Source organism: Maylandia zebra, linkage group LG18 (genome assembly GCF_041146795.1).
Source record: "Maylandia zebra isolate NMK-2024a linkage group LG18, Mzebra_GT3a, whole genome shotgun sequence".
In the NCBI taxonomy this organism is placed as follows: domain Eukaryota; kingdom Metazoa; phylum Chordata; class Actinopteri; order Cichliformes; family Cichlidae; genus Maylandia; species Maylandia zebra.
The window spans coordinates 2793425-2818978 of NC_135184.1; the positions used below are offsets into that span (position 1 = coordinate 2793425).

Consider the following 25554-nt stretch of genomic DNA (forward strand, 5'->3'; position numbering starts at 1 on the left):
TTGCATTTTTATCTATTTGCATTTTTGGTCTCTGCTTTGGATTCATGCTCAGGCTTGCTTCTTATTGGCTGGACTTCAGCCTTGTCATCTTGCATTTTGGCCATAACTCTTTTAGTGTGTCCCCCTCTGCACACCACCAGACGCTGAGGTGACACAGCATCTGGATGAAGTGAACGAGTGGATAAAATGTATTCCAGGAGAGATTAGGATTCCCTCTGCTGAAGCTGAAAACGAGTGCTTGTTATCACTTTAGCCCAGATTCTATCTGAGGATGTTACTTAAAGGAACCATTCATTTCTAAAATGCTGCTGTCAGGGCTGCTTATCTGCTTACTCACTATGTGGACTGAACAGAAAATAAGATCATGATGTACATTTAAAATCTGATCTCAGAAACCGGCTGGTGTGTCAATCAGACACTTGTTTGCACTGGACAAGCAGCACTATGTACTGACCGTGTTAATACTGATAACAAACAGCGTTGATGATCTTTGTTTGTGTTACAGAAGCTCAACAGCCGTGTTATGAGTTAAGCCAGTAATTTACTGTTGACAGCTGTGCGCCTTGAGGGAAATCATAACAGGTCAGACCGGATCTCCTGCCCCAAATACACCCTCAGCATCCGGACACACTAGCTCCTCTCTGCAGGTCAGAGAAGAGCCGAGTTACAGAGAGACGAAAGACGCTTCTTACGAGTTTGAAAGAGGAGTTTGGCAGAAAGACGATAGACGAACTGAAACCTGTGATTTCACTGTGATCTTCCAATTGTCTTCAAGACCTGAGTGAGCACAGAAGGATCTGGGTTATTTTGACAGAGATCTGGATTTTTAATCTCATATTAACGATCCGCCTGTGTGCAGGTACCTGCTCAGATTTGGCTATGAAGGAACCGACGGGCTCATTTCTCCCTCTGGTCTGGAGATAAGTGCTGCAGTCATGACTGTCAGTCTCCTGCTGCTGATGATGACCCTGCTGAATTTCACAAATGGTGAGTTTGCATTCAGCTGACACAGAGACCTGATTTCTGTCTGAGCCCAACACACAATCACATGAAGGCTCTGCAGCATTAGGCGCTGTTCACACAAGATCAACTAACAGGCTGGAAAATCCTCCAGGAGGGAGTCTGGCTGCTGCTTTACCAGGATTTCTTTTTGAATGGGATGGTTTATGGAGAGTCCACACACACACACACACACACACACACACACACACACACACACACACACACACACACACACACACACACACACACACACACAGACACACACACAAATCTGGATACTTGATTAAAAAATTGTAGTTTATAAAACTGTTGTAGAAAACATTAAAACATTAAAAGGTTAAAAACCATATACCACTTAGGTTCTAAAGTTATAGTAGACTGTGTGCAAACACACACACATTGTTGTGATAACAGCATCATAATTACTAAGTTATTAATGGATATGTCAACTTCATGCTTCAGCTGGAAATGATTTCACTTGCTTATAAATGTGTCTATTCTTATCTGTATTAACACAACGTGATATATTTTTAAATCTGTAGAATAAGAAGTAATTACCAGCGGAGGTCAGTCGTGTCTCTGTGACCTCCCTGTGAACCCCGTGAAGGTGCAGAAGCAGTTATGGTGTGCGCTCCACACACACACATGAAGCAGGAGTTTGTGTGATTCTTATAGCTGCCAGCTCGAATAATAAACAGTAACTTATTTACGCTGCACAAACTTTTAACTACGACTACTTATGTCTGTTTTTTTCTTTATTTTATTTTATTAAATTTAATATGTGGCAGAATAAAACTGAACGGAAAACTCTCCGGACTTCTGACATTATCTGATAATGTTGAAGCTGCTGTGAGCGTAACATTGCATTATGTTATAATAGCCCTGAAATGTTTTAAAGAAGCTTTCATTGAGTGTAATGGAAAGTCATAGCTTAATGCCTTTTATTGTTACATTTTAATTAGTTGAGCTGTTGTAGATGAACAAGCTCGGCTGCACCGGTGATGTCTCGGCACAACACGACTGAAGGAATCTGTGTTATCTCATGTTTGTTGAGTGAAAGCCAAGTGAGCAGTTAAAGCTATAGAGAGCATCATCATCATCATCATCATCATCATCATCATCTTTATTCATAAAGAACTTTAAAACGACTGTATGCATAAATTGTATGAGTACAGATGAGTATGATTAGTCATATAAATAAATACTAAACATCAAAAATTATTGGAGGTCTTCTAGTAAAATCTATCACAGGTGAAGAATCTGATAATTGCGTTAAAAATGCACCTAAAGGCGTCAACAGGGCAAACACAGCAGACGGATCCAGGTTCAGTCATGTAAACAGCGAGCAGCAGTGTCACACACACGTCAGCCTAAGCCACCACAAAATTACTCAGATTTATGAGTTATTAAATAATTACAGCCCATATTCGTTTCCTCCCCCCTAAAAAATTTGGAAAATAGAAAATACGTCAGTAATACAAAAGTACACCTACACAAGAAAGTCCACTGCAGATCTTACAGTGTAAGTGGACTCTTGTATTGCCCAATCAGACACTCGATTCTTGTACGCCACAGTCACTGAAGGAGGAACATCAGCTTCATCAGTATCCAGTCTGACATCCAGTAGATCTTAAAAATATTAATTCAAGCCTTTTGAATAAGTGTAACTTTTACAATAGTTATTTTTTAATGTTGTTTTCATCACATCTACCAACTAATAATACAGTTAATTTGACCATAAATGAAAATGATTGAGTTTCCTTTTCTCCATTTCTTCACTGAACCCCGCTTTGAAAAGACCAACCTGCCTTATTTCCCCTCATCCTGACGTGTGTGGAGCCAATGCAGACAGTCGCTCTGTCACGTACATGCAAGCAAAGCCGAGACGAGTGTGCTTTGCTCAGAACTCATGGATGCTCCTCAAAGTACTGATCATTACTATCCCTGTTATACCCGTGTAGAGCTGTGCACTACTCTCACCTGGGCTCAGCAAGCCAAGTGAAGTAAAAACTGACATGCATGACATTTATGAACTTTGGGGGCTTTTCTTTATTATTTTGGGCTTTTTGAAACTTTACTTAATGATAACAATTTATAATGAATGCATTTAAAAATAGATACATTTTCCAAAATGAAGAACAAATATTATGTCTTAATGTCAAAAACCTCTATTTGTTATGCTGCAGCTGAACTGGAGTTGGTTTTACTATAATACCATTTGGTGCCAAAAGATGGTTTAGTGACTGTAGTTTAACTTGTTGCAGTGGGAGGTCAGTGGCAATAGTAACTACCAGTAAGACGGAAACACCGATAGCTTGAGCACAGTCAGTGCAGCAATGCAGCGAATATGGACGTTCAGCAAGTTATGACTCATGCTGGGCTTTAGCATCAAGTTATCGCATTTTTCTGTGCAGTATGTTTTGAGGCACACGGTTAAGGCCAGATATCTTTTTCCCAAACTAAATGAAACCAATCAGAAAACTGGAAACACAAGTGCAAAACACAAAGTGAACCTTCTGACTAATAAGTCAGTGTGTGTAACGATGAGATGCAGGCAAACAGTATTAGATTAGATTGGGTTTATACGTGTCTGCAGCTGGAGCTTCAATTTCCTTTTTTAATATCCATCTGATGTTTTGATTAGTCATATGTCACCAGAGGATATCAGGACGTGTTCTGCTCATATTAAATTTGACTTAATATTAAATTTTTTATGATACCTGATTTATAACATTTGATCTGACATTTTACTGTGGCTGCAGATGTTTGGACGCTACCGGCTCCTGGCAGTGTTTTCATGGAGTCTGTCGACATGAGACACATGCTGAGGTGGCCCCCCCTGCAGGCTTCATGCAACACTACACTTCTGTACTCTGTCCAGTATCAGGGGTAAGTATTGTAAAAAATGCTGATCAAATATTTGCTTACACTAGTCCCCAACAGAACATCCATATTGAATGATCCATATTAAAAAGTCATACACAAAACAAACTGATGATGACTTTTAAAAATATGAATTTTAGTAAGAACAGTTTGGAGCTCAAAGTCAACCTCATCCTGTAGCTCAATACAGAGAGATCACTTTGAAGAATTGAAACATGGTTTATTGAGGCAGAGTTTGGGGATTAGACTCCGATGAGACATCACGGCAGTCAGAATTCCACGGTGAGAGGATTTAGGACAGGACGCCGCAGAGTGTAGATGCAGGTGGTGGTGAAGATGAAGACTGAGGCTTGGATGGAGCTCTGACTGAGGTGTCTGTGAGGTGGAGATGGAGAGGAGGTGGGTTGAATGAATGAAGGCCTAAAAGCGGGACTGAGAGCACAGATTTAAACTACGCAGAGTAGAGGCTGATTGAACATAAAGGCGAGCAAGAAGACTGGACTAGAACAACGACCTCAGTGTTGAGACTGAGAGCCGACAAACAAACAGCACCGACTCTCGTGTCTTTGCTGCAAACTGACAAACACAGAAATGACCAACAGGGTTTATTGCATGTTTGTATTTGTATACAACGACAGCTAAAACTAAGTGATCCTGACAGGGAGACATTGTTCTTGATGTAATTCTAACCATGTGACCTAAAACAACAGGAGCAAAGAATGATCAGCAGGTACGTCTGTGTTCATAGCTGGACGGAAGTGTTTTTGCTTAGTGCTTTATTCTAGTTATTACAGCCTCAGTTTGTTCTAAGTCACCTGAGTGTAAGCCACAAAGATTACAGCTGTTCAGTCAGTAACAGTTTCATAACTGAGAGAATTTCAGTGTCTTTTCTCACTGCAACACAAGAGAGACGTCTAAAAACCACCTTTAAATTAAGGAGTAAATAACTTCCAACAAATCACTAACAGTGAGATCATAAGACCTGTTCGAAAAACTCTCACCTGTGGTTCCACCCTCTTTTTCTGCTTTGGAGGCGTAGCAGCAGTGTAAGACCTGGCTATGGGTGTAAGGCTCGGGTATGGGTGTATGCACTCCAACAGTGAAAGCACACAGATGCATGCAGATGCAATGATGTTTATAAAGTTTTACAACCATAAACTTAATTATTCCTCTGCTTTTTATTATAAATATTTAAAGACAAAAATCATCCTGATGTAAAAGCTTTATGAGCTCACACCAAAACCTAACGATAGACAGGCTCAGCCACACCTCTGATCCTCTGATAAATGTCATAAATGCCACCTAACAGGTTGACTCTGACTGAATCCTGAGTCATTGCTGTGCTAAATCTTCAGTGATGTGCAATAAACAACAAATGCAATGAGGACTGCTGCGTGCGTGGTGGAGGAGGTGGAGTCGTGCAGAGGTGTATTTTAAAAGCTCCTTTAAATGAAGCTAATAAAAACAGCTTTATCAAAATTACCCAGCGAGTAGCAGGAGGGGAATCACTGAGGCAGGAAAGACAGATTTATAAACAGTGACACTCAAAGAAGCTGTTACACTGCAGAGAGTTTATTGGTTGTATTTGTTCAGACCTACGTTCCTCCTCAGCTCCAGCATCATAGTTTTCTTGAGAAGAATCTATTATTACCTCACTGTAGCTTCTCAGAAAGAGGAAGAAAGTTCAACCACAGGAGACAATGAGTTCACATCATGTTTAGCATCTAAAGATGGTAAATGGACTGATTCTTATATCGCTTTCTACTCAAAGCACTGTATACAACAGAGGTAGATTAACAAAATATGGACATTAAAAACAGGGATAATTGGATTGAAATGCAACAGCTGGTCACTAATATGACTAAATGAACCATAAAGTGCTGGATGAAGAAATCGTTATATGAATCGAAATTTGTTATATGAACTTTTAGAGTCTCTGTTCTGTTCCCAAGAAATATCTAAAAGAAAACTAAAACTCTTTCTGTGCTCGACGTCCGCAGAGAGTTTGAGCTGGAGCATCAGAACGGCAGGTGGATGGAGGCTCCAGGGTGCCAGCGGATCACGCTCAGTCACTGTGACCTGACCTCTGACCTGGGATCAGACTCTGACTACAACATCCGGGTCAGAGCGCATTGCGGCTCGCAGCGCTCCGCCTGGACCAAACTCAGACCTCCCTTCAATAGGAGACAAAGTAAGACAAGAGCTGACAGCTACGTCTGTTTTACGGCTGATGTTCGGTGTGTTTATGGATGTTTGTCTTCAGCTGAGACGTATCGTCAGGCAGGAAGAGAAAAGTCAGGCACTAAAGGAAAGAAAGAGGCCTTGGTTTTAAAATATCTGATAGATAGTAAATGTGCAGAAAAGTCCATTTGAATTTTTGAATTTTTAAATATGTGAGACTTACTTTGAAGAGCCCACGTGATCCTGTGAACCTGGCCAAGAAAAAAACATTTTCTAATAGAAATAATAAAGAGTGATTCCTGTGTGCAGCCAAGCTGTCGGTACCAAAGATGACAGTGATGTCAGCAGGCGACGCCATCCAGGTGTCGTTTGAGACTCTTCCTCTGACGTCAACCGTCGATGTGACCGTTTGGAAAAAAGGCGAAAAGCTGCAGGTCGTTATCTGATCTCCTTTTCTCTTTATTTCTAGTTCATGTTTTCATTCTTGCGTTTGCTCCTTTCTTTTATTTTCCTTGATTATTTATTTTCGTTGAGATTGTGATTCCTTTCCTTGTTTCTGTTTTCTTTTTTCTTTCCGCCTGTCCTTCCATTTCTTTTAATCCACCTTTATTCTCACGTTTTCATGTTTTCTCCCCACACTCTTGCTTTTTGTCCCCTTTTCTTACACTGTTTCTTTTTTCGTGTCTCCTCCTTTCTGACTTAATTTAATGACACAGTTTAAGCTTTGTTTTTTATGCATTTGCTGTATTCTTTGTTTCATTGTTTAAAATTAAAAAAAAAACTCACATTTTCGTTATTTTGATCTCTTTTAGGCTGTCGTGTACTCGATGCCTGCTGAGGAAGAGGTGCTGCACATCGCCGCCCTGCAGGAGGGAGCAGTGTACTGCGTCACAGCGCAGACTGTGCTGAACTCAGGGTTTCGCAGCAACAGCACTGACACCCAGTGTGTGTCCATCATAGGTACAGGCGTAAACACACACACACACACACTTACTTTCCTAAAATGTTTTAACTTTGAACATGTTTCTAAATTACAATAAAATCTGTAGGTCATGCTTAAATATCCTTCTAATTTAAAATGTATTTCATAAAATATTTTCTTAGTTTCAGAGATGTTTCTCTTTTCATAATACCTGGTAGTTCATTGAAGTTAAAACCTTCATCACTTTGCAAAAAAGCATTTAATAAAAGTCTTCCCTTTCCCAAAAGAAATCCAAATTTTAAAAAACATTCACAATTTTAGAAAAAGATCTTCACCATCAAAGCCATTCTCTTATTCCACATGATCTGCCTATAAAGTCTTTACTTCACAGAAACATCAAGATTTGTGCTTATAATTAAATTAAAATATGGAACCTTCCTCGTTGTCCAGATGAGGCTTTTCTTAGTTTTGGAAACAGTGGTCCTTGTTTCCTCATCAATTATTCAAAATAATTAAATGTTCAATTAAAAAATATCTGAACATCAAGAAAATGTGAACATTAGACGCAGAGAAAAAACAATAAAATCCAGAAAGAACCTAAAGAACTAAAAGGTCTGAATCTAATTCTGATCATTGAACAGACATTTTTTAAAGCCAGCATTTATGCAGTGAACTAAAAGAGCGCTCACTGAGGTTTTGACTCCCGACTCATCTGCAGATCCAGATGCTCCTGCCTGGAAGACGCCAACCACCCTGACGGTGACGGTCATCATCATGGCGGGACTCCTGTTTGTTTTATTCTGGTCCATCGTTCACTGTCGTCCAGAAACCTGTAAAACACATTTCCATAAAGAGCCTCTGCCACAGTCTCTGGTCAGTACTACCTCTCATCTACACAGACAGAATACCTGTGGTGTAAAATATCTGAACCAGGAGGTCACAATTTATATCAGCAAACCTAACAGCAGCAGTACTTTAGCGCACCCTGCTGGTGATACACTCATAATTATTGTTTCTACCGAATATCTGACACCTAAATCATAAATACACATAGTAAAGAGTGTTACTGCACGTACTGACTAAGTTTGAGGTTCAGTGTGAAGTAAAATGATCTACTGTTTAGTGAAGTTTTCCATATCTTGGTCTGTTTTTCTACAGAGAGGTAATTGGGACATTCAAATCCCAATGAGCCCTCAGGAGAAGGAGCTTTGTGACCAGATGGTGATGGAGCCAAATCAAACCTCATCACAGACTGATGCTGCACTGATAACCCATCAGGAAGACTAAACCAAGCTGAAACTCACTGAGAATCTACAGCAGGACAACAAGGAAGTAACGTCGTGCTACAGTCCTGCAGTATAGCTGTTGGAGGGTCACACGGAGCAGCACGCAACATTTGAATGGTCCATTTATGACCCTCTGATCAGAGTTGGAGGTGGAACAAGAAGCCCCTGTGAGCCCCGACAAAGCTGACAAGTGTCTACATTCCCTGTTGACTTCTCTTCAGAAGAAAAACCTGGGTATTTGTGTGACTTTTAAAGCGCTACGAAGCCCACAGAAGGAGGACAGGATTTATTCAAGATTCAAGCAGATCCACAGTGGTAGTAAACAAAGATGTAGGGAAGAATTTACGTTCTGTCTTTGTTCTTAGCTCTGCCTTTCAGCAACAATGCTATTGAAAGATTTGTGGAAAAAAAATCTTGGGAAATGAAGAGACATTTTAAGTATTACTGTGTAACTGCTGATTGTGAAACTGTTAAGCAAATGAACCATCACACTTTGATTGTGAAATGAAGCAGTAATGAATCAAGCAGGGATACAGGCATATTTTCACCGAGTACATTTAAGTATATTACTCAAGAAAATATATTTACCAACTAAAGATTACATTCTGTTTGAATTGAACCAGTATGAGCTTCTTACAAAGCCATCAGTCCAGCAGACCAACCACAGGATTCACTACGCGTGTCAGTCTGTAAAATTCAGTTCAAAAGTTGTGAGCAACATGCTGCCTACAAATTAAACAAACCATCAGACCTGCAGAAGGAGCTCGGACTGACTTCATCAGCTTCTTAATATTTTGGTACTAAGAGTTGTTAATGCTCATTTTAGAGCAAGCTTTACAAATCTGTATTTAAAACACTCTGATGCCAGACTCTGTTCTTGTTATCTTACAGTGCTACCTCTTTAGTTCTTTTAGAGTGAAACTACATGTGTTGATTTCTAGCTGGTGCTTTACGTTAACGTCGCCTTTGTTAACGTGTATAATTAAACTGCAGTGATGTGTACGAGATGCTGTCACATCACTGCTGAAAATGTGCTGTTAGGATGAAGTTATAATTAAAGCACATGCAGTGTGTCATGTTTTTGAAATAAGCTTGCTGTGACGGAGCAGATATTGTTGGGTTACAGCTAAACACTTACAGATGAGCATTGTTTATTTTCTGTAACCTTGGACCTGAAGGGTGAGCCATGAAGTCAGGTCAACATTGTCAGGCTTTCGTGGTATTTGCTGGCTCAACAAAACCTGAAACCTCAGTCAGAGAAAACCTGTATCAGAGAGGTCACACTCAGTTTCTGTGCTCCAGACTTTCTGCCTTTAGGAGAAACTCTATACCACACTTAGAGCGTGCTGTCGAGTAAACAACCAATGTGACAGAGATGATTTTAAACAAACGTTGAATGTTGATCTACTCTGGACCGAGTAATGAGCTCAGTGTACTTATTGTGGTCCGTGCATGTGTATGTAATGTGAGAGAGAGAGAGAGAGAGAGAGAGAGAGAGAGATATTCAATGAGGTAAATTCATTGAATAAACGTGTTTGTGGATTATCAGCCTTTAAATCTTTTTACTAGGTGTTCTGTGTTCTGCGCCTCTTGTTTTTGCTGTACTGGAGTTGTGATGGGTTTTAGCCTCCCTGCAGTCTGAATTGGATGGATGTGTGGATATGACACATTTTTGTTAAGGCCATGATAATATTTACTGTTTTAGGAAAAAAAGAAATTAGATTGTGAGAAGCGTCTTCAGAGAGCTTCATTATTGCACTGTATAACCTATGAGGAAACTTACAGCAGGGCAATAGCCCATGTCAGGTATTATCATTGGAAACACTCTAGAAGATGAGTATTTATAGTTTTGCTTTGTCGTAAATTTGTGAAAATTGAATTATTGAAGTGAAGTGGAGAGAGAGAGACCCAAATGCAGGCACTGGCTTATGTGCAATGAGTGAGCTTTACTTACACGTGGTGTACACACAATACAACAGGTATGCACAGACACGAGCTTAACACTATCAGACATGGCAACAGAGAGGGAACACAGAGACACAGAACAGAAAGAGCTCAAAACACAAAACCTGAGAAGTAGAAATACTAGGACAGAAACCAAAATATTAACAGTGACTGTTTGTCACCTGTTTATAACTCGAGTTACCATCTTTTCTACACTGACTGCAGTACAGAGTGAGTGAGATGCCAATCTGTGCAATGAAGGATCACGACAGACAGCAGCTTATGTGCTCTCAAGTTTATCAAAGTTTATTATTTAATGATGTCACCATCATTCAGCAGGCTATTACAAGAATAGACATAACATGTAACTCAGAATAAAAATCTCTTATATCAATGATATTTGCATTTTATGACATAAAAACATTAAGCAGGTTTAAAACATGGAGAACAGTGTGTGTGTGTCAGGCATTATAAACAGTTAAGAGGGAATAAAATAATTGAATGAAGAAATAAAACAGTTATGTTGTGATCAGTGTTGTATGTTATTTAGGTTTTATGTTGTCTAAAGTGATGTAAAAAATGATAAAGCATTAAACTGTAAAAAAAAACAAAAAAACATAGAAAACATAGAAAAACAAAAGAATTGCACAAGTGGTAAAACCTTAAATTACTTAATATTGTTGTTGCTGGCTGAGATTTAATGCCTCCAAATATTTGATGCTACTTCTGTCTTTATTTATCTTATTTTATTTGTGAATTGTCAAAGATGTAGCATCAAGAATGTTTAATTAAATTTCTCCACGTGAGCCATGAGCTCTGCTTTTTCCTTCATGGACGTCAGAGACTGAACTCGTTGCTTCCAGCCTGGTTTAGCCTCAGATTTCTCTCCTTCAATAAGCACGTCGATGTGTTCTAGAGTGGACAGAGGGTTTGGCTTCAGTGCTATCTCTTTGAGTCTGTTCAGACACTCTGCAGATCTCTCCACCAGTTTCACCACCTCAGCCTGCAAACAGTCGTACTCAGCATTCAGTTTGTCAACCAGTGCTTGAACAGTCATCTTCTCTCCTTTGGCCTTCAAGTACTTTTTTCTCAGCTCCTTTATTGTTCATTTCTCTTTAACTTCTTTATACACCCATTTGTACTTCTGATTATAACGTACATTCCAGATGCATTTCCCTGGGCACTCTGTACAGTATCCGTCTGGCCCCATTGCTGCACAGCCACGTTTATCTGCATCATTTGCTGTCTGGCAAGGGTAGTGACAGGTGTAATGACACTGCTTGCAATTAGTGATGTAGTTTCCAGGATTCGAAATATCCTCCGGAACAGGGATTTTAACAGAAACTTCAAACTCAAAGCTTTCATTTCTGCTGATCTCTGCCTTGCAGTTTTTAATTTTTTCCCTCGTCTCTTTTATCTCCTCAAGCTTGGCTAACCCAAGTTTCACCTGCACCTGCAGATTCTCAACTGAAATCTCGAGCTGCTTTCTTTCTCTGAGGACTTCCTTTGTCAGTGTCAAGCTTTTAGTTTCTATTTTATTCAGAGCAGCAAAAAACTTCTTTATACTTTTCGTCCCCATCTTCCAAAACATCTGATTGAAGTCCTCTTCATCATCATCATTATCATTGTCATCATCATCATTCATGCTTTCTGCCACAGCTGGTTTGTTGTTTATAAACAGCGCTGAGTTATTGAATTTGAAGTGAACCGGCAGCCCGTCTTTTGTTTTAGGACATGGGACTCCTGCAGCATTGATCGCCTCGAGAACTGATGGTCGCTGACCGTCTGCAAATGTCACCACAATGCTGATGTTTTCTGCCACATCTTTGCCAAAGATTGAGAGCACTGAATCAAACACATATTTCTGTGTTGGTGTGAGTCGTGCTAAAGCAGCCTGAGCTACAAAACACACAGCATCGATTTCACTGACACCATGTGAGGAAGTGAAGAGAATACGTAGCTGCTCTGTGATCTCTCTGTCTCTTTCTATGCCTCTTGTATCTCCAAAGCCTGGAGTGTCCACAATGATCAGAGAGAACGGGATTTGAAATCCCTCCTGGTGGTTGATTTTGTACACAGTGACTTCAGAGGTCTGACTGTGAGCTTGTGATGTTGACTGAGTTTCATTCACCAAGTTAAAGTGATATGGATCCTCCCATTTAACACCTAAAATGTAATTGATCATCCCGTTGATGAGAGTTGTCTTCCCAGCACCGGTTGCGCCCATAAGCATTATGGTGCGATTAGGCTTACTGGACTCTTCTCCAATACTGAATCTCTTGCATCCATCGACATTGAATGTCATGTTCTTTTCCAGGTGAATCATATAAACAGGGAGAAACCCTGGTGGTGTTTCAAGTGGTTTGCTGACTTTTATTTTAACAGCATCTGAAAGCTTTATGGAGCCTCCTTCTTCTTTAAAAAACCCAGACATTTCCTGTTGTGTTGTATATTATTTTGTGAACTTAATGAAAAAGTTAGTTTTTCTAGTTCTAAAAAAGCAAATATTTGAAATTATGTGCAGTCAACTTAATGTCTTCTGAGGTGTTTTTTCTATTATCAAACTGTTCTCCCACTAGGAGCTCAGTCTGAGTGGAGTTTTTTTTCTCCTGCTCTTACCTCATGTTATGTATTTTCGTTGTTTTTTTCCTATCAGCCGACCTTTCTGACATGTCTCCCCATGTTTTTGTAAAGTTGGTCAGAAGGTTCCTTTGTAAGTGCGCATGCGCCAGTAGCGTGCTGCCTGCTGTAACCCTAATTTCCTTCGGGATTAATAAAGTATTCTGATTCTGATTCAAACTGTTGACTGGTAGTGGATATCTATTTGTTTTTGCTGAGATTACTTGTAGATGCACACACACTTTGATCTCAGCTGTGTGTGGTGGTAAATCACACACACACACACACACACACACACACACACACACACACACACACACACACACACACACACACACACACAGATTTGCAGTATTCAAATTATTCAAATTTGAGGAAAATGCAAACTATCTGTGCAGAAACATCTAGAATACAACGATTAGATTAAAAATGACAAAGGGACACCAATATTTGGATACTTAGTACAAATAATATTATAAATATTAAATGTTTTCATAAATTAAAATGAATATATCTAAATGAAACAAACATAAAACAAAAGACACACACACACACACACACATATGTATATATATATATATATATATATATATATATATATATATACATATAAACAAAAAAGAGCTCAGTGAACATGAACTTACTGTGAAGTGCACCTTTTATCAGAAAGAAAGATGTGGGCCCAGTATTCTTAGTTTCTTGTATTTTTTGTATTTCGTTCCTTATTTAGGCCATGTTTCCTGAGTTGTCCTGTTGTGTTGTTCCCTAAGTGTTTTCCTTTCGTGACTCTTACCCCCTGTGTGCCCCTCTTTGTGTTTATTCCATGTTTCCCCTGCCCGTTATGGCTATGTTCTTCCTGTGCTCTCTCTCTCCCCTCCTGTCTGAACCCCCGTGTACTTCCTGTTTTACTTGGTGACTCCCGCGCCTGTATACGTCATGTTATGTTCACCCCGCCCTGTCTCGTTATGGTTATCAGTGTCACCTGTGTTCCCCATGTGCTCCCACTTCCCTCGTTAACCCTCTGTGTATTTATGTCTGTGTCTCCCTCAGTTCTGTGTCGCGTTCTCCCTCATGCTGTGTGGATCTCCCTGTGTCTCTCTGCGAGTGTTTAGTTTCTTGTTCCCAGTTTAGTTTTGTATGTCCTACGATCTGCCTCTCCAGCATTAAAGCTGTGATTTTTTTGAGTTCATCCCCTGAGTCTGTGAGTTTGCATTTTTGGGTCCTCATCCTGCCTGCCACACAGCGATCCATGACATTTAATGTGGCAAACAGGCGCACGGCCCTCCCCCACCCACATACAGGCTTAGCCATGCTGCAGCAAAATATAAAGGAAGTTAGCTGTAGATGACATAAAGTAGTTTTCAAACTAAACTAATAATAATGAAAGATATTGAAAGTTAAAAATGAATTATTTTAATTTACATTTTGTTATGCATTAGTCTTCCATTTTAGTACATTTTGAAAAATAAAATTTGACAGATTTTTTTCTTTGTTTTCTCCTCTCTCTCTTTGTGTGTGTGTTTGTGTGTTTTTTTGCCCTGGGTACAGGAAGAAGAACGTATGGTGGAAGTGAACAGGACAGCGACCGTGTAAACAAGTATGAATTCTCAGAGGTCCTCCGCACCCTCATTCACAGCAAAGCTGAAAGTGAAAGAAGAGCTGCTGCAGGAGAATTGCGCCTGATGCCTACATGAGCTTCAGATGAACACAAAGGGTCTTCATGACCAACAATCACATGTGAAATTTAGACAAATATAATGCCAAATAAAACTGGAGTAAACTCATTTATTCCAGAATGTATACACTAAATGATGTTTTCCATAGGCCCAAGAACAGCACACAGCACAAGATCTGTACAATTACTGTTTCTAAATTGTTTCATAAATACTGCTCACATCAATGCACTTACAGTAGCCGCAGTAAAACCAAGAGGAAAATAATTCAAGTTTATATTCAATGGACCAAAACGTAATGACTTGGATATGGAGTTGGTTTCATGTTGATCTATGACTTCATCTAGTACTTACCAGGTGAGGTAAATGAGGTAAATACAATCTCATATGAGTAACATGACCTTTTAAAGAACTAAGCCGAAATGCAGAAGTAGTGTTTCAGGAAAAACTTCCTTAGACAGCATTCTGACTTTTCTGTATGACTTTCAACAAAAATAATTTGGTGCACAAGTTTGATTCATTTGGGCTTTTTCTAATTTCTTAACATTTGATTTGCTGTAAAATGACAATCATAACTTTCAGCAGTGATTAGGTGAAGATCCAGTAGGTGAAGGAGTGAATTTTTAATGTGGGTGGACGGAGGACAGATGTCTTAGCTAACAACACAAACATCACAACAATACAAACGTAGTTATAGTTTGACATTTATTGATGCATCCATCATTCACCACAACAGACGTGAATGCTATCATGGACAAAAACATAATGAAGCTCATAAAATGATTTTATATATTAGTAACATTCACATTTGCACAAATGTGACTTTGCACTATATTTATCTTTTTTTTATCCCAAATTTAATTTGAAGAGTTAAGGTTAGAAAATTAATTATTACAATTTAGTTCAATGTAAACAAAACAGATTAAGAAATGATATTGAAATAAACCCAAAGCTGAGAGTAGTGTGTGTCAAGCAGAGTGTGGAGAAGAGCAGAACAAGTTCAACCAGAAAATAAAAACTCATTTTTGTCATTGTGCTGTGTTTACATCTTAAATTACTTGCAGTAGTACAGCCAAGTGGTGAAGCACGCACTTACATTGCAAAACAAGTTCAAACTGAACTGTGGTGAAGTCGTTCTCTGACTCTGGACGAGTTGCCTTGTTGACTTGCTAAGCATTAACATCAAGTGATTCTTGATGACGCAGGAGTTTCTTGCCTTGCTCTATTTTAGCCATTGTCTCTGCTTTTTCCTTCATGGACCTCAGAGACTGAACTCGTTGCTTCCAGCCTGGTTTGCCCTCAGATTTCTCTCCTTCAATAAGCATGTCGATGTACTCTGGAGTGGACAGAGGGTTTGGCTTCAGTGCTATCTCTTTGAGTCTGTTCAGACACTTGGAAGATCTCTCCATCAGTTTCACTACGTCAGCCTGCAAACTTTTATACTCAGCATTCAGTTTATCAATCACTTTCTGAACAGTCATCTTCTCTCCTGTGGCTTCCCGATACTTTTCTTCCAGCTCCTTTATTGTTCTTTTCTCTTTAACATCTTCATAGCCCCATTTGTACTTCTGGTTAAAGTGTACATTCCAAATACATTTTCCTGGACATTGAGTACAATATCCATCTGGCCCCATTGCTCCACAGCTCCTTTTATCTGCATCATTTGCATAGGCACAAGGGTAGTGGCAGGTGACATGACACTGCTGACAGTTGGTGATGTAGTTTCCAGAGCCAGAAATGTCCTCCTGAACAGGCTTTTTGACAGTAACTTCAAATTCAAAGTTCTCATTTCTGCTGATCTCTGCTTCATATTCTTTAAGTTTTTCCCTCGTCTCTTTTATCTCCTCAAGCTTGGCTAACCCAAGTTTCACCTGCTCCTGCAGATTCTCAACTGAAATCTCGAGCTGCTTTCTTTCTCTGAGGACTTCCTTTGTCAGTGTCAAGCTTTTAGTTTCTATTTTATTCAGAGTGGCAAAAAACCTTTTCATGCTTTTTGTCCCCATCTCCCAAAACATCTGATCAAAGCCTCCTTCATCATCATCATCACTCATTCTGTCTCCTTCAGCTGATTTGTTATTTGCAAACAGCGCTGAGTTATTGAATTTGAAGTGAACCGGCAGCCCGTCTTTTGTTTTAGGACATGGGACTCCTGCAGCATTGATCGCCTCGAGAACTGGAGGTCGCTGACCGTCTGCAAATGTCACCACAATGCTGATGTTTTCTGCCACATCTTTGCCAAAGATTGAGAGCACTGAATCAAACACATATTTTTGTGTTGGTGTGAGTCGTGCTAAAGCAGCCTGAGCTACAAAACACACAGCATCGATGTCACTGACACCATGTGAGGAAGTGAAGAGATTACGTAGCTGCTCTACGATCTCTCTGTCTCTTTCTATGCCTCTTGTATCTCCAAAGCCTGGAGTGTCCACAATGATCAGAGAGAACGGGATTTGAAATCCCTCCTGGTGGTTGATTTTGTACACAGCGACTTCAGAGGTCTGACTGTGAGCTTGTGATGTTGACTGAGTTTCATTCACCAAGTTAAAGCGATATGGATCCTCCCATTTAACACCTAAAATGTAATTGATCATCCCGTTGATGAGAGTTGTCTTCCCAGCACCGGTTGCTCCAAGAACCATTATGGTGCGATTAGGTTTACTGGACTCTTCTCCGAAACTAAAACTCTTGCATCCATCGACATTGAATTTATCATTTTTTAGGGGAATGACATAAACCGGGAGATGTCCTGAATGTGATTCCAGCAGTTTGCTGATCTTTTTAACAGCATCTGAAAGCTTTATGGGGCTTTTTTCTCCCTTAAAGCGTCTGAACATTCTCGTTTTGTTTTATATTAATTACTAAAGTTACTATGAAGACGTTGATCTTTCGTTGATCTTTCTCGCTCTGTGCAGTCAGCATCAATATCTTCTGCTCTGGAGGTGTTGTTCAGGCCCAAATCTGAAGAAATATGAAAAGTACAAAATATAAATACACAGAATTAGAGTCATCAAGTTTAAATAGGAATGATCTGTGCTTAACAATGACTGTGTATCTTAAGTGAGGGAAGACATTATATCGATATTGAGGGAATGGCATTCTGCTCTATCGCTGTACTCATGGAGATGTCGAAGAAAAAAACGATCTATTTTTTTTTTATGTAGAATTGTCGCCTTAGATCCTTAAATTAGCTTAAAATGGCTAAACTACACAAAAACCACCACATTTTATTCTAAGCCCAAAAATTATCCCCACTGAAAATAAAATCTTATGTTAAGATTTTAGTTTGGACTACTCACTTTCAGTTTTAAATTTATATATTATTCTTTAATGTGGTGTGACTTTTACCATTCAAAGCATGCAGTAAAATTTTACTTTTGTCTGTTTTCTGCAAGGGTGCTTTGCTAATGAAAAGATAAGTTTGGGCCATTATTGCTGTTAGATAATGGAGTGTGTGTGCACGCGTGTGTGTTTGTGTGTGTGGGTGTGTGTCCTCAAGTCCTTTCTCCTATAAGGCCACACACTGGGGGTGTCCAAATTCATAGGCTGCATCCTCCTGAGGCCGCATTTGTAGGCCGATTACGTCACAGCGATGCGACGAAGGCTGTCCAAATTTGTACACTCCTCCAAATGTGTCCTACTTTTCCCCAGATTTGAAGGATGGGTCGGGTGTATCCTTCGTGGCCCACCATGTCCCAGAATTCATAGCGCAGCCCAGCCAATTCCAGTTTCCAACAATGGCGGCAGCTACTTAGTTTTAATATTACTCTTATTACTCTTTCTGGGTCACAAAATACACTTTTAGGATATTTTCAGGTGAGAATGTAGCTGTGTAAACTTCAAATATTTGCTCGGTTTATCAAGATATCACGTTTGCAAAAGTGCTCCGATGTTTTTGGAGACGTCTGTTACCTATGGGCTCAAATTGTGGTCATAAATATTTTGTACTTGTAAATCAGGATTTGTGTGTGTAAAGAATTTGTGTGTGGACTTAGCAAAAAAATACGTGTGAAACTCTGCACTCAAGTTTCAAGTTTCAAGTATGAATTTTGACCCTATTTTTCTTCGTTTCATCTGATTGGCCAATGTCATGTCAATCACAAATTTAACAATCCAATCAGAGAACAGATAGGTTTGGCTATTGGAGGGGTGCTTTATGGAGCTTCAGGTCCTTGAAGGGAATAAATGCCCTTTACATGCCAGCCCAGCGTTTTCCTTCATCACCAGGAAGGAAAACAGTCTGTGGTCGTCCGAGTTTGGTGATTTTTGTGTCACAGGACTACGTGTTTAATACAGGGACCTCCAGAGCCTTTTCAACAGCGCTGCGGACCTGGGGGGGGGGGGCAGTGTTGTGGAAATGACACAGTCTTCACTAGTGGGGATAGTTACAAAGCTTTCTTCGTTGTGAATTAGCGATACATGTTTTTATTGAACATTTGAAGATAAAAAAAACAGAAACTCTTGTAGAGGACATAAAGTCAGAGATGGAAACGACAAGGAGCAGGAATTATTGATTTTTAATGTCACAATTCCAACCCTGCTCCTTTATCCGTTCTTCGAACGGCAAAAGTGATCCGAAATAGGCACTCTGGTGGAGTTACTTTGTGTGTGTGTTTATAAGTAGTTTTAAACCTTGTGATCCACAAAACAGCATAACAGTGAAAGAAGAACTGACTGTGTTACAGTCAGAGCAGGAGCAGCAGCTTCGCTCATGCACGATTCATTTGCAGTTTGGACGCACAGGTGTGAACATCTCCTGCAGCTGGGGGAGGACTATCCTCCGCCCGTGAGCACTTTAGCACGGGTGAGGTGCCCACGGCAGCACCGCTGCTTGTTGAGAGTAAGAGCAACACGCGCTTTCACGTCAAAAAGTCGTCATAAATAAGTCTCCAATAACACCAGAAAAAGTCGCCAGATTTGTTGCTGGTCGCTTTTTAGAAAAAAAGTCGCTAAGGAGGTCTGAAAAGTCGCTCAATATAGCGACAAAGTCGCTAAGTTGGCAACACTGCCTGCAGTTCAAAAAGCGCCCCCCAAACAGCCAAACCCATCTGTTAAATTAGTGATTGACATGACATTGACCAATCAGCTGAAAGGAAGAAAAATAGGGTCAAAATTCATACTTGTAACTTGAAACTTGAGTGCAGAGTTTCACACGTATTTTTTGGTCCACACACAAATTCTTTTTACACATACAAATCCTGATTTACAAGTACAAAATATTTATGACCACAATTTGAGCCCATAGTTACCCACCAGCTCGATAGCTAGCCGGGGGTATAACTGCGAACTCCCGGCACATCGTTTTCAGATCTCCGCGGTCTTTCTCTACTCAGGTTAAACATGACATATAGGTCACTTAGATAACTTAAAAATGTTATTGTTTGGCTTTTTTCAGTGTTTTATTTGTTCGTAAGTAAATCGCTTTGGCTGAGATTACAGCTGAATAAACGTCAAACAGAAAACTGATTAAACAGAAGTGTGAGACGATAAAACATTTACGCCAGTGCCCTGTTATATTTTACATAGCAAGGAGCAGATGGCTGATTTTATTAAACTCCTCCGAGACAGCTGGTGATGCAAAACTGAAGGCTAGACTGTTCAATTTCACAGCAGCTCACTTCGGAGGACCCGGCCCACATAGACCATGAAGGCTGGGTCCTCAGGAGGATGCAGGCTATGAATTTGGACACCCCCACTGTTTTGTAAACTAATTCAGTAACTAATTTAATAACAAAAAAGATGACTAACCTTTCAGAGCTTCTAACATATCTCTGTTGCAAGAACCAAAACAAAATTTTTGTTCTCGTTCAGCTATGCAGCTGTACTGCAGCCATGGGTAGAAATATGCGCAGTAGTGGAGGAGCAGTCACTATGGAGATGGCAAGACTTTACAGCACACAGGAGGCTGAGTGTGAGTGTGAAGACACACAGAGGAAGCCTCAGAGGTAGAAACAGACCAGCTGGAGTCGAACTCGGACTCATCTGAAGCTGAGAGTGGGGAGGAGCTGGTTGAAGCAGTTACAGGATGGACTTCTCCATCTCCATATTTTGGTCTCCTACAGAGACTGCAACGCTCTCCTACGTCCCACCAGCCAGAGGTTTGATTCTGGGACCTACACACCATGCCAACAACTGTGCACTGCTGCCCATGGATGAAATCCTACAGCAACTGTGGCCATGACAAACCTGTATGCAGTGGCTTATGTGGAACTGCAGTTTTATGTAGCAATGCTCATAGTCAATTTAAATCTGCAGGGTGCTGCAGCCTCTGCTCCACCTGAGTCAGACTCTTATTTGTGTTTCAGATTGAAGTAGTTTTAAAAGACCGAGTTGGTTAAAGTGAAGAAAAAAAATGTTACTATATATTATTTTTACAGCGGTTTTGGGAGCTATCATTTTTGTACTTAGGATCTTTAAAAAAAATCTGACATTATAGAAAAAATAACACTATTGTTACCTGGCTGTGACGATAAAACCAGCTCAGTTGTGATATTGCTTCCTGGGGTCCTTGAATGGCATATGTACTTGGCTGTGATGACAAGTTGAAGGTGAGGCTGGAGCAGGTGTGGCCTATCAGAAAAAATGCAATATCAGGTATTACCAGAGCTACTGGTTGGTAAAGGCTGTGTCATCTCTATTTACTCAAAAAGACGTTTTTTTTAAAACAGTTTTATTGCAATGATAATTAGCACCATGTGCTAGACCCAACATAGAGATCTAGTTGGACAGAAGTTTGAGGCCAGCCCAGTCTCTGGTGAGGCCGAGGGCAGAGTTACAGTCTCTGAATGGGACGCACCAACGAGGAATCAAAGACACATTCTTGTAAAGTGGCTCATTAACAAAAAATACAGCGGCCAGCTTAGAAACACAAACTTCAGGAGCAGACTCTTGCTGACTTCAAAGGAGGCAAAGGAGCGAGCCAGGTCCCTGGCTTGTAGTTCCTCTTTAACATCAGTGCTGGTCAAAACAGAGGTCTCAGGAAACTGGAGTAATAAAAGAGTTCCTCTATTAAAGTAGATATGCTGTTAAGTCCAATGTACAATGAGCTCTCCAAGCCGGGAGACTGACAGACCTTAGGCATCCTACTCAAATCCTCTCAAACAAACTAGAGTCTGCTGGGTCGATGGTGGTCATGTCTTTCTGTCAAGGCAGCCCGTGTAGCAGGCACCGATTTGCAGGAGTCAGATTAGACTGATTGCATTGGCTAATTGTGCAGCTCCTCGGCCAAAGGTGGAAAAATCATTTTCTGTCCAGTGAACCACCTGTCACCTGACTCAAACAGGCTCTCGTCCACACTGTTCTTATTTTTAAAGTGCTCTCCAAACAAACATTACTATTAACAGCTGGATTTTCCTGTTTGAGTGCAGCTAGCCAAACGCCGCATACCTACTTACTGCTAAAGAGTAGTGATGTGTGATACCACTGATTTCGATGTATTTTACGTCCACATGTGACTCCGTTTACGCTCAGCCATTGTTGTGAGTGCGCACGCCAGCAGGGGCTGCGACACAATTATACAGCCGTATTTCGCACACGACTATAAATGATGGAAGAGGAAGTAGTTCCTTCCAATTTAGATGATCCGAATGTTATACTTTCTTTCCACTGCGTTCCTGTAAATGAAAAATTACAAATTTACCCCAAAGTACTAAAATATCGATATTTTAATATGAGAATCGATTCTAGAACATAAATTACTAGTATCGGAAGAATCGATATTTCAATATCGATCCGCACATCACTACTAAAGAGACATGAAAGTAAAAGTGGACAGTCTATCGTTTCTTTCTTAGCATAAAACTTATTGTTTCAGCCAGGAGCAGCATGTAAGTGATCCCCTTAGACTGATTTTTACTTTTAATGTCCTTATTTTCCTCTGAGTTATCGATTCTGTCACTGGCCTTTATATGTGTAGCATTTCATGTCCCCATTAATGTTATTGTTATTGGTGACACTATGATGATGATGATTATTATTATTGATTGTATCATTATTATCAATTAGATCCTTATTTTGATCTGCATATGTATATGTGTGTGCGCGTGTGTGTGTGCGCGTGTGTGGGTGTGCGTGTGTGTGCATGTGTGTGTGTGGGTGTGTGCGCGCGTGTGCGTGTGTGTGCGTGTGTGTGTGTGTGTGTGTGTGTGTGTGTGTGTGCATGTGTGTGTGTGTGTGTGTGTGTGTGGGTGGCAAAGTGCTTCCACGCAGTGTACCAGGGGTATGGAGAAAAGTTGTCGTACCATAGGCATGAGGAGTGTGTGTGTGTGTGTGTGTGTGTGTGTGTGTGTGTGTATTTATATGTGGAAAGGAAAATATGTAAACATGAATATGCTGCAATAGAACTAAAGTATCCACTTATAACCACGAGTAGGGATGGGTATCGTTTAGGTTTTATCCGATACCGGTGCCAAATCGGTACTTTTGAAACGGTGCCGGTGCTCAAACCGGTGCTTAAAGAATGGAGAACACAAAATTGGTCCAAAAACCTCTCATGTTCAGCAGTTTTTTTGTAAAAAGATAACAATGTTAGCCTTTTCTGCAGCTATGGGGCATATATGGTATCACTCTTGGCTGGAAGCTTAAACAATGGAAAAAACACAAACTTTGTCCTAAACCTCTCATGTTTAACTGTTTTCCACTTTTTCTTTGGTCATTTTAGCCTTTTTAGCCAGGGTGAAGGGAGTATCTGCCATCAAACAAGAAGACAGCCGCATGTAGCTATGATGATGTTTGCTAGTTCACCTTACATGCATTAATGTAATAACGTGGTTAGCCTACTCAGCGTAAATTACACACGAACAACATTAAGCTACTCACGCAGAGAAGAACGGCTGCTGCTGCATCATCATCCTCATCATTTCTGCTACACTGGCAGGGCTAGGGGCCAGGACTCTCCTCTTCGGGTTTTTGGGGATGTTGCATAACAGGCAACCCACCCGCAGTAGATGTGCTCGGTGTGAGGTCTCGCAGCAAGCTATCAAATAGGGCGCATTTCTGGGCTTTTAAAAAAAACGCTATGCGTCGCCAGGTGTTTCATCGGATTCGATGTGTTACCTCCTTTGACAGTATCACAGTATCAGCTTAAAGCACTTGTTGCTGCTGAGTTTGCATCTTTTGCTGTGAAGTACAGCCAGACTTTTGACCGCTTCGCCTTGGACATTTTTAATCTGTAGCTCTGCTCTAAAAGAACGTACGTACCTGGCCCCGCTAACTATTCTCGGAAACTAAAATGATTGGCTAGAAGTGTATCACAGCTCAGGAAAAAAAAGCACCGAAATAAAGCACCGAAACGTGCGCTGCTTTTCGGTCTGGTTACTACCGTTTATGTCAGAACCGGTGCCATCATGGCACCGGACACCGGTACCCATCCCTAACCACGAGTGTCTTGTAATGTCTGTTTAAAACGTGCCTGGCAGCACATGGTACATAGTCATTTGTATTGTAATTTAACCTGAAACCTCTGAATGTAATAATTTTATAAGCAGATTTTCCACATGCAGATCAGTGAAGTTCCTGCCTCTGTAAGATTAAAAGTGTACAGAAACAAGCAGCACTGGCATTGTTTTCATTTTGAATATTTAATGTTTAAACTTTTACGTGGGTAGTACATTTCTAACCAAACTTAACTTCATGCTAGTGCATTATGTCATAAGCTAACATCATCAGTTGTCACCTTTCAGTCTAACTCTGTCCTGTCTGAAAAACCCATCAGATTCATTTATCATTAGGATTCCTTTTAGTTTTGATTATCACAAGATTACAGAACACAAAATGGAGTGAAAATAAAATATTTATTACATTAAATTTTAACAAAAATCTTATAAGTTATAAAGCTTGTAATTACTGTAGCATGCAATGTTAAAAGAAAACCTATCCAAACAATACAAACTTTACATAAACCTTGTGTTGATCTTAACCTCCACTGGCACGTGGTGCTCAGGCACCCCTTACCATATCAATAGCCCCTTTTTCAGTTTATACAACTCAATAACAGATAAACAGTAAAATAACCCCTCAGTTTATTTGTCAACTTACCACTTAGTATGCCTCTGACCAGTAAGGGAGAGCAAGTCTGCTTTACTCTGTGGCTCCTTTTGGGCTTTTATGCAGTGTGCACACAGTGTGTAGTGTGCACATTTCATGCAGCGTGAAAAACGTGTTGTTTGGGTACACTTCAGCAGCACTACATCGAAACCTGAAAGAGGTTCACTGTCACATGTTTAACTATTGCCAATCCAAGTTATCAGTTATTGGCAAGCTAGTGATAACAGTAGCTATAGAGAGTGCAGAGTAGACAATTGTTGGAGGAGAACTTTGGAACTTTTTTCAAGTTGTCATGATTGACAAAATGTGTAATTTGACACATTTTGTCAAATCACAAAATGTTACAGGTCATATTTAAAAGCAGCTGTCGAGAGAACCTGAAGTTTTCAGGGAAGTTTTCAGAACACATTTCTATCTTTGTTTGTGCTGGGGAAGAAAAGAAAAAAAAAGAAAAAGTGAAACATATGAGTTAAAAGACTCACTTTGTGCAGACTCTTCAGCGATGACTGAATTGCAACTGATTTTTATACTTGGAGAAAAAAGAAAGACAAAGAAAAAAGTAATCACATTTAGAGGTACATAGAGTTTAGAGTTCCTTTTTTTACTTATTAATTTAAAATAATAATTTTGTCAATAAGATAATTTTTAAAATGTATATTTAACATTTGTACATTTACAATTCAAAATCTTCAAATTTGAAACACACTAGATTGGCAGGAACTTCTGTGACACGCGTCAAGTCAGCGTTCGAGCTCGTCATGCCCAAATCGGTACAGAGAATCACGAAATTCTCTAATTCATTCAAATTAGTCTGGAAGGACAGATGTCGTGATCCTGGCTGAATCGACAGCCAGTCTGTGGTTACTTTGTGCCATAATGTCTCTGGAGACTTCGTATTTTCTCCAGAGTAATCGATTTGATAATTGAGAGACAAGCTCGCATCTATTAAATACTTTCTTTTCTAAATCAGTGTTACAAAAATATTGTCACGTGTCGACCAGAT

At 40.0% G+C, this 25554-nt stretch overlaps 3 protein-coding genes across 4 annotated transcripts; 1 reads left to right on the forward strand and 2 right to left on the reverse strand.

Annotated features, from left to right (window-relative positions):
- Positions 1–658: 658 nt before the first annotated feature.
- On the forward strand, positions 659–10903 carry crfb16 (cytokine receptor family member B16). Its single transcript, XM_076876709.1, has 8 exons — positions 659–781; positions 860–987; positions 3765–3891; positions 5886–6076; positions 6376–6500; positions 6879–7026; positions 7707–7861; positions 8147–10903. The coding sequence occupies exons 2-8, from the start codon at positions 936–938 to the stop codon at positions 8273–8275; spliced, it is 927 nt and encodes a 308-aa protein (XP_076732824.1). The 5' UTR covers positions 659–781; positions 860–935; the 3' UTR covers positions 8276–10903.
- Positions 10904–11323: 420 nt separating this feature from the next.
- On the reverse strand, positions 11324–12523 carry LOC106674488 (uncharacterized). The gene has a single exon (XM_014410495.3). It carries the CDS (start codon positions 12521–12523, stop codon positions 11324–11326), a length of 1200 nt encoding a protein of 399 aa, XP_014265981.2.
- Positions 12524–14728: 2205 nt separating this feature from the next.
- On the reverse strand, positions 14729–24689 carry LOC101476101 (uncharacterized). Of its 2 annotated transcripts, XM_076876672.1 has the most exons (4): positions 24543–24688; positions 21902–22120; positions 20965–21077; positions 14729–17468 (listed from the first exon to the last, which is right to left on the reverse strand). In XM_076876672.1, the coding sequence occupies exon 4, from the start codon at positions 17342–17344 to the stop codon at positions 15680–15682; it is 1665 nt and encodes a 554-aa protein (XP_076732787.1). In that variant the 5' UTR covers positions 17345–17468; positions 20965–21077; positions 21902–22120; positions 24543–24688; the 3' UTR covers positions 14729–15679. The 2 variants fall into 2 exon arrangements, with proteins under 2 accessions (XP_076732787.1, XP_024661730.2); XM_024805962.2 differs by lacking the exon at positions 21902–22120 and having other exon boundaries at positions 24543–24689.
- Positions 24690–25554: the final 865 nt, after the last annotated feature.